The 14,167-nt window shown below is 41.3% G+C and overlaps 1 protein-coding gene across 1 annotated transcript in view; it reads right to left on the reverse strand.

The window, feature by feature from the left end:
• Positions 1-14,167, reverse strand: part of WDR44 (WD repeat domain 44) — a 62,780-nt gene that overhangs the window by 19,131 nt on the left and 29,482 nt on the right. The window contains exons 5-12 of the mRNA XM_075068426.1: positions 13,177-13,259; positions 11,926-12,021; positions 9,637-9,773; positions 6,901-6,984; positions 6,045-6,151; positions 4,096-4,247; positions 300-438; positions 102-166 (exon numbers count right to left, since the gene is read on the reverse strand). Of these exons, the coding sequence (XP_074924527.1) occupies positions 102-166; positions 300-438; positions 4,096-4,247; positions 6,045-6,151; positions 6,901-6,984; positions 9,637-9,773; positions 11,926-12,021; positions 13,177-13,259 (863 nt within the window). The remainder of the gene's footprint in view (positions 1-101; positions 167-299; positions 439-4,095; positions 4,248-6,044; positions 6,152-6,900; positions 6,985-9,636; positions 9,774-11,925; positions 12,022-13,176; positions 13,260-14,167) is intronic.

Raw genomic sequence — 14,167 nt, forward strand, 5'->3', positions numbered from 1 at the left:
GCTGGGGCATACTTTCTGGATTAAAGCAGTGCAAATCTATAGCATTACAGAAACAGGAAATACATTGCTTAAAAAACTCCTTCACTATCTGGTACACATACCCCTGCATCAGTATCAGACTTGGAAGAATTCAGGCTCTCTTGAGAAGGGGAAGGAGAGACACGACCTAGAACACAGATTAAAACCCAGAAAGTTAGAAACTATTTAAGTAGAACTTTTTAAAAAAAAAATACAAGAAAAACTTGATTGTTCTAGAACTTCTAATGCCCTTAAAGTACCAGTGAGACATGGCGAGGTACCTTCTGTATTGTATTTCAGTCGCATGTTATTGAAATAGTCAAAAGCATTCTTTAAAACCCATATTCTCACTACATTGTCCTGTCCAGCTGATGCAAGTAATCTTCCACAGTGAGAAAATTTCATTGTCCAAACAGCACCCTGTCAAAATAAGAGTTCACAATAAAACAAAGTAAGTATGTTTTTCCATTCCAGAACCATTAACTAGCATAATAATTGGCATATACATACACCACCATGTTAAAAGAACATTTTATTAGGATTGTGAAGTTAAACACCAAAAAGTTAGGAAATGCCAGAATTAAGGTTGCCTGTGCAATCTGAATTTGTCCCCCCCGAGCTCATATATTATGATACTATGATAATTTCATCATCATACACTGCTTTGTACAAAGGACCCCTACTTCATTCAGTGCACAGAATGGACAGTGTTCACTTGAAGTGCAGCTATTCAATATGTGGCCCCATGCTTTATTTACTGGACACTATTCAAACCCTGCGAGGAAGACGGAATGAACAACTTCTCATCAGCTTGTCTATGGCACGCACCACTCTATCAGAGTGCTTCACAAACATTAGTGAAATTCTGTTATACCCTTGTGAGATGAGTGGTTATTATAGTACACATTTCACAGAAGCACAGAGATTAGGGTCAAAAGTATCCACCAATTGCGGGTGCCCAATTTGAGATAACTACCACTTGGTTTTTCAGAATATTTAGTGTTACACAGCACTTGATATGTTCAAAGCACAGCTCCTATTGGCTTCAGTTGCAGCTGAGCGCTCAGCACTTCAGTGAATCAGACCCAGGCCTCAAATCAGGCACCCAGAAAATGCAGATTACACATTTGGTGACCCTCTGTGAAAAGTCTAGTTTAAGTGACTCGACTTGCACCACACAGGAACTCTGTGGCAGAGGCAGGGATAGAATCCAGTTTTCCAGGGCACCATTTAACTGCCTCCTGAAACCCTCCTTCCTCTTTCTGCACACCCCTGCAGAGTGCACTACACATCTGTAACAAATGAAGCAAAGGTCTTGAAGATGACAACCTCCTTCACTACACAACCCTGATTCATCTCCAGAGCAGTTCCATCCTGTGCACTACATGAGGCAGGGGTCCTGCGGAGAAAAAAATATTATGTAGTCACATAATTTGTGACTATCATAATGCATGTACACAAGGGATCTGAATTAAGGTTGGGGAGGCAACCTTAATTCTGACATTTTTAAAACTTTTGAGGCTTGATTTTGCAATCTTAATGTTCTTGTTACATAGTTCGCATGTAATTTTCCTAGGTTTTAAAAAAGTAAACTGAGAAAACAATTCCTTCATGTGGCACCTTACTGTCATCCACATGGCTCATCAGCAGGTCCTTTAGATCCACTGCACAGACTTCTGCCACTTGAGCTAACGGAGTAACTGAGAACAAAGTAGGTTCTCATCCTTTGGGTGAATGAGTGCTTCAGGGGACTCAGACACACTTTGTCAGTGGGTTTCACAGACCTTTGCTGACAGCAGAGGCCCGGTGAGACTTGTGGGTTCCATGCCAAACTCTGGAGGGGTCTGTTGTAGTGGGAAGACAACTTTTCTGCCCATTCCACACTCAAGATCAACCTCCTCCCCACCCCAGGCTCCTCATCTAGCGAGTCCCAGCCTCCACTCCTGAGGCTTCTTGTCCCAGTCCCAAGCTCCTTACCCAGTAAATCCAAACTTTCACCCCTCCAGACTCCCTGTTCCCCATCTCAGCCATACCCAGTTCTGCCTACATTCCCCCAGCAGTTCTACACAGCCAGTTACAGGCTCCCCATATCCACGGATTTCTAGGGTCCCACTTCCCTCTGCTGCCAGTCCCAGTCTCCCTCACCTTCCTGCCAGCCTCCACTCTCAGACCCAGTCTTTAAGGCCTCCTGCTCATCACCGGCCACAGAACCTCACCTATCTACTCCCATAACCTCTGGCTCAGTTACTGAAGTCCTCAGATCTTGATTTAAATACTTCAAGTTATAAAGAATCCACCACTTACTCTAGTTCAAACCAGCAAGTGATCCATTCCCCATGCTTCAGAGGAAGGCAAAAAATGCCCAAAGTCTCTGCCAATCTGACCTAAGGGAAAATTTCTTCCCGACCCCAAATATGGTGATCAGTTTGACCCTGAACATATGGGTGAGACACCTGGAAAAGAATTCTCTATAGTAACTCAGAGCCCTCCCCATTTACCGTTCCATTTCCAGCTATTGGACATATTTGCTAACAGTAGTCACGGATGGGCCACGTGACACTGTAGGCAACCTCATCATACCATCCCCTCCACAAAATTATCAAGCTCAGTCTTAAAACAAGTTTGGTTATTTGTCCCCACTACTCCTCTTGGAAGGCTGTTCCGGAACTTCATTCCTCTGATGGATAGGAACGTTTAATTTCAAATGTAAACTGACCATCAGTAAGTTTAGAACCATTTGTCCATGTGCCAACTCTGGCCCATAATTTAAATAACTCTTCTCCCTGCCTGGTGTTTATCCCTCTGATGTATTTATAGAAAGCAATCCTATCTCCCCTCAGTCTTCATTTTGTTAGACTAAACAAACCAAGCTCCTCTCGTCTCCTCTCATAAGGTAGGTTTCTCCAGTCCTCAGATCCTACTAGCCTTCTTTGCACCTGTTCCCAATCTACTCTTCCCTGCCACAGTCAAGATTTTCTCTTCTCTGCATTTGAATCAGGCAGCTTCCTCCTCCACGCTGCCTGGATGTCTGTCTACAGTGCTGAAAGCACAGCAAGACAAGTTCCCTGCTCAGTTCTAGTGCTCAGGTCCAACCTTGGTCTGCAATAGCCCAGAGCTGCAATTATGGGGAAATTTCTGCTCAACCTTTGGCTGGAGCATGCCGAATGCGGAGAACATCTTTGGGGAACTTAGCTGAGAAGCGCTTGCACATGTTGAGTAGAGATTTGCTAACTGCAAATTTTCAAAAGCTTGTAACTTGGCCAAATTTGGGCGGATTTTCACAGGGATGGCAAAAGGCACATCCCCGACAGAAAGGCGACCTCCTCATTCCAGCTGAATTTAAAGTCCCTGCTCCAAAACATAGGTGCCAAAGCTTCTCATAATTAAAAATGGCCAAAATTTTAATATGGATAAAACATTTCCCTAGCTTTCTAGGAAACTGCCAACCATTTTGCCTGAAATTTTCTAAAGAAAAAGTCAGCCTGATACAAACACCCAGCATAGAAAATTTCAGCTCAAACAGTTAAGGTTTGGCAAAGTTATAAGCTACTGAAAAAAACGGTCTTTAAAAAGGGAAGAGTTGGGCAATCATTACGCTGTAATACATACACTTGAAGAACCAGGCCAATACCAGTGCATTGCAATGCCAGGTTGAAGACTTAATTCAGTGGCACTCAAACAGAACATTGACCTTAGGCATGAAGGCTCTCCAACAAGGCTGGAAGGGAGGGAGGGAGATTCTTGCCTTCCAGTTCCCACAAGAACACTCGAATCAAGAATATGAGAAAGCAGCATAATACTTTAACTGAAGGAATGGCACTGCATTAGCTGCTGCATATACACAGCTACATCCTGCAAAAAGCTCCTGGGGAGAGGGGAGGTAGGAAAGAGTCCAGACAAATTTATTAGCAGAACCTCACTCACAGATGAGACAGAAGAAAGGAAACTTAATGGCTCCGTCTCCCCACCCTCGTTTCATAATCTGAAGATACACTTGGATTTCACACTGACCACTCGGCAAGCAGAAGTATTCTCTTAATTTACATCGAAGTGGAATTTGACATAAAAGAAACTTACCATGTGTTCACCACTGAGATCCTGAACTACTTTTATTTGTTCAAAGTCGTAAGGTCCCTTGAAGCCATGTGCTGCTTTGAATTTAACTGGCCTTGTATATGGCATTCCTTCATCATCACTTGAAGAGGGATCATCCTGGTCAGTATGGAACACTAAGCAGAACAACACAACTGTGTACATTAGATAGCATTGATCCCAACAATATGCATTTCTCAATCTTTTTTCTTGGAACAGAAGATTATTTTGGTTTTGAATTAATTGTGATTCTTTTAGTAATGAGTTCTGATGACCTTACAAACTGATTGAGGTTGTTACTGCATTAGTGTGTCTAAATCTAATCTGAACTAAAAGGAAGAACAGTAATCATAAAATATCAGGGTTGGAAGCGACCTCAGGAAGTCATCTAGTCCAACTCCCTGCTCAAAGCAGGGCCAATCCCCAGACAGATTTCTGCCCCAAACCCCTAAATAGCCCCCTCAAGGAGTGAACTCACAACCCTGGGTTTAGCAGGCCAAAGCTCAAACCACTGAGCTATTCCTCCCCACTCTGCTTAAGTGCTGAAGACCCCCTTGATCAGAGTCCAATAACTCCTCGCTTAACGCTGTAGTTATATTCCTGAAAAATGCTACTTTAAGCGAAACCATGTTAAACTAATCCAATTTCCCCATAAGAATTAAATGTAAAGAGTAGACGGGGTCCCAAACATGGTGCCCGTGGGCGGGCATCTAAATGTGCCTGCGTCCTGGCCAGCAGTCGAGCATCCGCTGAAATGCAGCTGAATTTCTGTGGCAACGCCTCTCAATGATGTCGCTTGCCACCAACAAGCGACGTCATCAAGAGGCGTCGCTGCCAAAATGCTGCAGAAATTCAGCAGTATTTTGGCGGATGTTCAACCGCCGCCACAGTCCTTCGTCTGGCGCCTGCCAGACAAAAAGGTTGGGGACCACTGGAGCAGGGGGTTAGGTTCCAAGGAAATTTTTTTTGCTCGACAAGACTATACACACACATACAGAGTATAAGTTTTAAACAATAATGTACACAGCAACGATTGTGAAGTTTGGTTGAGGTGGTGGAGTCAGAGGGTGGGATATTGATCTTATGATCTGCACACAAAGGTTCACCCAACTTGGACTGGGATGGGGAGGGATGCTTTCTCTTAGAGGCAGAGGTAGATGGGGATCTGTTCTTATGCCTGTGGTCATATTCCTTACTCTTGTGAGAGGGTTTCTTAGGCTTAACTGATTTGGCCTCTACTCGGGGTTGATGCTGCTCACAGTTTGAGGCCACTTATAGATACTGAAAGTAGAGGACAATCATAGCGGACACAGAATTCCGACTCAGGCCATGTGGTGGTAAGAAGGAACTGGAGTGGCATCGGTCTACGCTGCCCTTTATGCCCACGGTTCGGAAAATGGGGAAACCAACTGTGCATGTGCAGAACAAAGAGCACTCCCTGCTACAAATCTCCAGTCTCGGGCGCATGCACACCCAGGTGTGGAATACACATGGGGACCAGGACTAGAAGAACCACCAAGCATAATTCTGTGTTTTTATTTAAGTATATACATCCATTAAATGTCCTGCAATCCCCTATATTTCCTGTATACATCTATAGACTAGATTTTATGCTACACTTAAAATGGTTATTCAGCTCCCACCATCCTCCCCACAGCTTTTCCTGCTGTTTGTACTGTGTAAAACACAGTAACACCAAGGGAAGCAAACAAAACCATCCCTGAAGCATTCATCTGTCATGTCATACAGAGAACTGCAAGACAGACCTCAGTCTTGAGAGCCCGCATTATGTTGAAGCTATTTGGTGGGAGCATAACTCATTTTTAATTTTCCCCTCAAAGGAAGATCTCAAATTCCCTTATACAGCTGGCTTTTGTCCCAAGGGATACACAACAAGACTCGGCTCTATTAGATAAGGATTCTATTTCACTGACCTTCATCTCGAACACTTTTAACTTTATTTACAGCACGTTCACCGTATTCTTCAGCAAGATGCTTTGCCCTCTTTACTGATTTGCCCAAGAACTTTTTTAGCTGAGTCCTTAAAAAGCAAGAATATTTTTTCACCATCCATATCATGCAAAGAAAACCAATCACATAGTATTTGCCATCTGTGACCCAAAACCACTTTGGGTTTGAAATAAAGCGTTATTTCTTTCCATTTGTAATTTTACATCTTAATATAAGAACGGCCATACTAGGTCAGACCAGTGGCCCAACTAGCCCAGTATCCTATCTTCCAACAGTGGCTGGTGTCCGATGCTTCAAAGGGAATGAACAGAACAGGGCAATTATCTAGTGATCAATCCTCCGTTGTCCAGTCCCAGCTTCTGGCAGTCACAAACTTAGGGACACACCAAGCATGGGGTTGCATCCCTGACCATCTTGGCTGACAGCCACTGATGGACCTATCCTCCATGAACTTATCTAATTAATTTTTGAACCCAGTTATACTTTTGACCTTCACAACATCCCTTAGCAATGAGTAACAGAGGTTGTTTGTGTGTTGCGTGAAGTAATATTTCCTTCTGTTTGTTTTAAACCTGTTGGTTCAGCTTTTTTGCTCGTAAGCATCAGTAATTTAATTAGGATAAAATATAGCTGCCTATTTTTAATATATAGTAGTCGGCATAACTGATTTCAGATCCTTGTTCTGAAATCATTCTTAAACACAAAGAGGAGATAAGCTGTGACCAGAGTGCAGATCATTACATAAAAACAAAACACTTGTACTTCTAAAGATAATGGTAGTTTACATAAAACGTTAAAACAAGAGTCCTAAAGTCTTACGTTTTTTGTTTTAATCTTCCTCCATCAGAATCAGTTTGCTGTGTCTGCATTTTGTCTTCATCATCAGATTGTGCGGCATCATTGCTGTGAAATATATGTTTTATGCAAAACACCATATCAGCTCTTAACAAAAATTAAAGTGCTAGCATCATTCTATAAAGCATTAAACCAAATTTTCTGATTCCTATTTATATCATACATCTTGATAGCTCTTGATTTAGGAGTCAATTAGTAAATTCAACATCCTCCAATAACGTTCACCATCACATTCAGCAAGCAATAGTTTTAGTCAGCAGATACAATGCACTAGATACCTTGATCAAGGCAAACTGCATACATCTCTCCCAGAGCGACCAACTCAAGCTACGTTAGGTATCACCTTCTGTACATTCAAGTATCCTGAAAGGCCACATTTTTCAAAACAGACGAGAAAATGTCTGAAGCAGACTAAATACATGATTCATAGATTCACAGACTCTAGGACTGGAAGGGACCACGAGAGGTCATTGAGTCCAGTCCCCTGCCCTCATGGCAGGACCAAATACTGTCTAGACCATCCCTGATAGACATTTATCTAACCTACTCTTAAATAGCTCCGACAGATGGAATCACAACTCCTAGGCAATTCCAGGGTTAACTCCCTGACAGTAGGCACTTTTTCCTCATCAACCTAAATTCTCCCTGCTTGCAGTTAAGGACCCAATTCTTCTTGTATCATGAGCAGCTAGTAGAATCAATTTGTTCTCTCTCCTCCTGATGACAGCCCCTTTAGATACCTGAAAAATTGCTATCATCGTCCCCTCTTCTCCGTCTCTCTCTTTCCAAACTAAACAAACCCAATTCTTTCAAGCTTCTTCAATAGCGATCATGTTCTCAAAACCTTTATGTTTTCGTTCTCTCTCTGGACCCTCCCAATTTCACACATCTTCCTTGAAATGACGGTGCCCAAACTGGAGCACAATACTCCAGTTGAGGCCTAACCCATGCAGAGTAAGGCGGAAAGAATGACTTCTCGTGTCTTGTGTTACAAAACCTGTCTAATGTCACCCAGAATATCCAGTTCTGCTTTTTGCAACAGATCACACTCATTGATCATATTTAGCTTTTGTGGTCCACTACGACCATGATGTCTTTTCTGCCATCACTCCTTCCTAGACAGTTTCTTCGCGTCTGTATGTGTGAAACTGAATTGTTCCTCCTAAGCGAGCACTTTGCATTTGTTTTATTGAAACTCAATCCAGTTTACTTCAGACCATTTCTCCTCAATTTGCTCCATCATCATTTTGAATTGACCCGTCCCTCTCAAAGCAGTTGCAATCCCCCATTTGTAACGCTACCTCACAACTAATAACATACTTTCCTATGCCAACATCTAAGTCGTGTCTGAAGATATTGCAACAGAGCCGGTCCTCAAAACCAGACCCGTGGACCCCACTTATCTATACCATTTCCAGCAGATGGAGCTGCATTAAAACACAACTCCGATGAGTATGTTAATACCACAGTCTATCGACACACCCTTATAAGACCCCCATTCTAAATTGTAATTTGCTAGTTTATCGCAATAAGGATCCCGCGAGACCGCGACAAAGTGACGTCTAAAGTCATAGTATATCACACCAGCACGCTTTCTCGCTTATCCACAAGGCTCGTTATCCTATCAAAGAAAGCTATCAGATTGGTTTGACACGATTTGTTCTTTACAAATCCATGCTGGCTATTCCCTGTCACCTCACCACCTTCCAAGTGTTTGAGGTGATTTCTTTAATTACTTGCTCCATTATCTTCCCTGGCACAGAATTGGCTAACAAATTATTTGTATGTATAACAAGTTGTTATTGTTTCATAACATGTTAGGGATACTTCTGTTCCATCTTGCTACTTTGTTTCCAATTGTAAATATTAAGCAAATATGTATCTAAGAAAGCCACTACTGAAGGAAGAAAGTGCAAAGCAAAACTTTGCATGCAGAAGTTTATTTATGTGGCTGTCTGAACTTCATAAATACATATAGTATTGGACAAAATAAACAGTACAAATGTTCAAATTCTTGTCTGACATTTATGCTAAGGGCTTAGAGATCTCTGCATTAAAACATGACTTAACAACATCAAGTATCTGCAATAATCTACCATAAAGTCAATTGACAACAATCTCCAAACTTATTCAAGAACTCAAAACAGAAATTATAAACCTGTTTAAATAGGATGGAGACTGTAAAATACTCAACTGTAATGGTGGCCATAGATTTTCAAAGCATGAATTACCTCAATATTTATTCTCTCATAAATTTATTTTAACTACTTCTTAGACACCCATTATAGTGATACAATAAAATGCATTCAGTTCAGATCAGAAGCGACACAACATTACGCATATTTACTGCTGTCTGGTTTGGAGTTAGGGCTGATTTTCAGAGATGCTGAGCACCTGCAGATCCAGTCAGAGATTTATTGTCTAATAGACAGTTATCCTAAAAATACAGTATTTCAATAGATATCCTCTGTTACCTAATTAAATAAGCTAATGTCAGAGAGAACCGGGTAACAGCATTCAAATTATACACACCACAAACAGATGGATGGGTTGAAACATACTTCCTTGCTCCCATTAAAAATGGCTTTAAACAACAAAATAGTGAGTACAGAAACGAAACAGGAATATTAGAGCAAGGGACCACAACAATATATCGCAAGCTATCAGAGATGAACAGCTAAAAGCCATTTTCACTCATACCTGACATATTCCTTAGTTCTCCTCATGATATGTAACGTCAGGGGGTTAATGCCTGTTGGCAATTTTTCTTCTGCCAAACTCAATGGTATTTCTTCACCTGTATCGAGGTTCTTTATCATTACACTCGCTAGAATTTCCTGCAGTAAAGAAAATATGAAGAATCTGACATTAATGAGGCTTCCTTAAGTCCTGAGACTTAAACAATGATTTCAGAGGATTCTAAAGATAAAGGACACCTTATATACTGGAATATTTTGCATTTGTTTTTAGTGGGAAATTCTGCAGTACACAATATGCCTTACAATACTGCATTATAGGAACCATTTTTTCATAAATTGTCTTGATTTAGACATGCAGAATGCCCATGATGCATTTTTAAAAAAGAACACAACTAACTGGATTATACAGGTAGAGTTATACATTTTAGACACGTGAAGAGAAACATTCTCTATGACCTCTGCAGAACACAGACCTAACTTCTCTTCTGTTTTACAACATGCAAACTCAACTACCTTCTATTTCTGAATCGATATTTGGTAACTGATACTGCCCTATTTAATAGTCAACTGTACCACTCTACAATTAGGAAACTGGATAAGGGAGCAGATTGGAGAAGATGCAGATTCCAAAATTCTGAAATCCTTCTCTTAAAACTTTACTTTAGGTTTATGGCCGAATGGAAAAGAGAAGGGACCATATTATCTGCCTGCTGCCAACCTCTATTCACCGGGGGGGACTGTGGGCTAGAACAGTTGAGTCCAAGTCAGGGAAAGACAGGAAAAGCTTTTGGAAGGCAGTTTAACCTACTAATGTCCTAGATGTGGTCTGCCATCCCATGATAGCAATGATTAAGTCCTGGGTTGGCTTATTCATGCCTCCATTCATTTTTTAGTTTATTAATAAGCCTTCTGTTTCCTAATGACACTAGGAAGATGTTCATTTGATAAGAAAGGTTTTACTCCATCCTTTTTAGAAGCATGACAAATTAAACTTGCTCGAATTCCCAATCATGATGCTACTCAGTCTGAGAATGGAGTGGGGTAAAGCAATCCAAGAAAGAATAATTTTAAAAACAGGTCCCCTATCGCTATTAGCCAGGATGCTCAGGGATGCAACCCCATGATCTGGGTGTCCCTAAACCTTGACTACCAAAAGCTGGGACTGGACAACAGGATGGATCTTTCAATATATTGCCCTATTCTATTCATTTTCTCAGAAGAATCTGACACCGGCCACTGTCAGAAGACAGGATACTGGGCTAGGTGGACCATTGATCTGACCCAATATGGACATTCTTATGCTCTTACGAACGGAACCTAAAATTTTACTGAAATAACTAGTACAAATTTAAGGTAAGGAATGAAGCAAGAGATAAGGGAAAAGCGTAAAGAAAACACAAAGCCGACAGTGTTATTCCAACAACAAGACAGCTAGTGTCTATTTATGATGAGAGGGAATCCTACAATGTTAGAATGGACAAGAATATGCATAAGACTATAAGTCAGAAGTAAGGCTAAGATTTTGTCCTCCTCCAGGTTCCAGCAACTCAAGGAGAGAGCCTCCCTGGGTGGGGGCGGGGAGGGAAAGAATACCCTACAGTTCCCAGCCACTATGGTGACGGGCAATAAACAAACATTCACGGAAGCTGTGATCTGTCCGTGACTTTTGCTGCTGCAGCTCCATGATTTCCCCTGCCACCATGGTGGCTGGGAACTGTAGAGTACTCTTCCCCTCCCCACCCCCACCCCGGGAAGCTGTCCCCTTGAGTTGCTGGAACCCTGAGGAGGGCCCCAGAGGATGTTGTCGCCTGTTGCCGGAACCCTGCAGGGAGACCCTGAGGAGGCTTTTGCCTGTTGCTGGAACCCTGTCGGGCACCTGCTGGCTGCCAGCTCCTGTCCCGCAGCCCCAGGCTGAAGCAGAAAATGTCACGGAGGTCTCTGGAAGTCATGGATTCCGTGACATATGACTAAGGGTATGGTTAAGTACAACAGAAAATATTCTATCTTCTAATAAAATATGTAGCCAAACACTCTTTAAATTCCAGTACTCTCAGAGGCATTTAAACACATTGTGAGCATTCACAGCCCTTGATTCACTTGAACTCCTAACTTGAAGAACAAGTGTTGCTCTACACCGTTCTCTACCACACGTTCCTTTTCCCCCCATCTCATAATATCATGGTTCAACAGTGCACGAGCAGGGGTGATGAAACATGACTATTCTAACCCACCTCTCAAGCTGCAAAGAAAAAGCACACAAGAAAGAACTGGGTAGAAGTCCAAGTAATACCTCATCTGTGAGCTCTCTTCCAGAGTTAGATCTGGGTCTTTGCGGTCCAAGTAATTCGTTTGGTACAGTTTGTCCATCAGCTGCTTTTCCATTTTCCTGCAGTTGTGTGTGTGCAGAGATATATAGATATATCAATATATGTATTTACTTCAAACATGCTTTAAGTACATTAGTTTCACTATAATTTCAGAAGTACAAATTGGCAATTACATTACACTAGATTTCCAGAAAAATGGAGAAATTAACCATTTTCCAGCTGAAAAATGTACATTAATAAAAAGTATTCTGAAATTAAACTCTGAATGAATAGCTATACAGATGGACTATCAAATACACAATACTTTAAACATCTAGGCCTGATATCTGCAAGTGCTGAGCACCTGCAGCTCCAACTGACTTCTGTTAAAGAGTTGTGAACGCTGAGAACTTGTGAAAGATTGCGTCCCAATATCTAATAGCTCCCCTTGCCTTTGTCCCAACAGAAGGTGATTGTGCTTATATTTAAGTGACTTTCCGATTATCTCATTTTCTCTTGCTATGTCCTGTGGTGAAAGTTCAGAGTCAAACAAATCCCTGGGCAACTTCATTGGCTATAATGGAGTTAACCCTAAGGTGAATTTGGCCCCAATAATTTCAGCTGCAAGTTTGTCAAAATCTACTGTATCAAGTCAAACAAAAGGTGGATTGGGAGATAGAATAATATATTATTCTGATAAAAAACACCATCATTGGCAAGAGATGTACTAAAAATACTGACACAGTAACTGTATTTTCTATTGTAACAGGCTCTCCTCCTGACTAGTTGACATGCAGGTAGGTGGGGTTAGAGAACCTGGAGAAGAAAGGGCAAGCATTTAAGTGAGCTGCTACTTGTAGTCATCTCTAGGAAACAGGCACTAGTGCAAGGTTCCATCTGCATTAAAGGACGGTCAAGAATTAAAAAGAACATGCCATCACTATTTTCATTCTCCTTTTGCTGCACTGTATTTTATGCAATACTAGCTACACGTATGTACACTTTTGACTTCTCCAAGTTTGTTATGATGTGAAAGTGCCTATTTAAATAACCCATTTGCTACGATTTCTAAATACTTTATTAAGGTCGTCCAAAGATTTTAACTTTATTCGTACACTGAGGCAAGGACTCTCTTCATTTTGTCTGTGTGTATGTAGTGCCTAGCACAATGGGGCCGGATACATGAATGCGATTCCAGATAGCCACAATACAGAATAATTTAACAGTTCACTAACCTGTGCAGTAACTATTTTATCTCCACTGGTTGCACTTGCCAGATCCAAAGAAGGCTGAGAATCTTTGACCATGCAGTCTGTCACTGTATTCAAAGCAAAGAGACCACCAATTGTTAAATTCTCTCTAGGAACTATAAAGCAACTGCAGGTTAGAAAAAGGTACACCATGATATCATCTGCCCTAGAATTTTTTTTATTTAATTGCAATACCAAATAGAGATCATTTAGTCAAAGTTACATTAATAAACCGCATTTTTCAAACTGAAATAAATGCTATTAGTAATCTGTATTGCCAATTAGATTTCTTATGCACACAAATCCAACACAATTTAAGGGGATCATTTAAGCCTGAAAATAAGTTTTGCTACTAACCTGTACTCCATTCAGCAAGTGTTTATGTTACTGGTTTTTTCCCCTCCAGGGCCTGAGCAGCACTTGTTTTTGTTTACTTCTGTCTATTTATTAGCATGAAGATATAGATTATACACACTTCAGCTGCAATTTGCACAGCTCTGGGAAGCTGTCCATATATACCAAGCTCCTGAACACACTACTCATTGTTCTGTTCCTTGTACAAGACGTTGTTAGGTAACTATTTCTACTGAGTAGTACAGGCAGCTCAGGCAGCCAGTGCAGATACTGTACTTGGTGAAACAATAATATAGTAGCTTCTTTAAACACAGAACCAAGGACTGGAAGGGACATCGAGAGGTCATTTAATCCAGACCCTTGCACTCATGGCAGGACTGAGTATTATCTAGACCATGCCTGACAGGTTTGTCTAACCTGCTCTTAAAAATCTCCCATGACAAAAATCTCCCTTGGCAATTTAATCCAGTGCTTCACCACCTTGAGAGTTTAGAAATTTTTCCTCATGTCCAACCTAAACTGCCATTGCTACAATGTAAGCTCACTGCTTCTTGTCCCATCCTCAGAGGTAAAAGAACAATTTTCTCTTCCTTTTCCTTGTAGCAACCTTTTATGTACTTGA

The sequence above is a fragment of the Chelonoidis abingdonii genome, chromosome 8 (genome assembly GCF_003597395.2).
Source record: "Chelonoidis abingdonii isolate Lonesome George chromosome 8, CheloAbing_2.0, whole genome shotgun sequence".
Lineage (NCBI taxonomy): Eukaryota > Metazoa > Chordata > Testudines > Testudinidae > Chelonoidis > Chelonoidis abingdonii.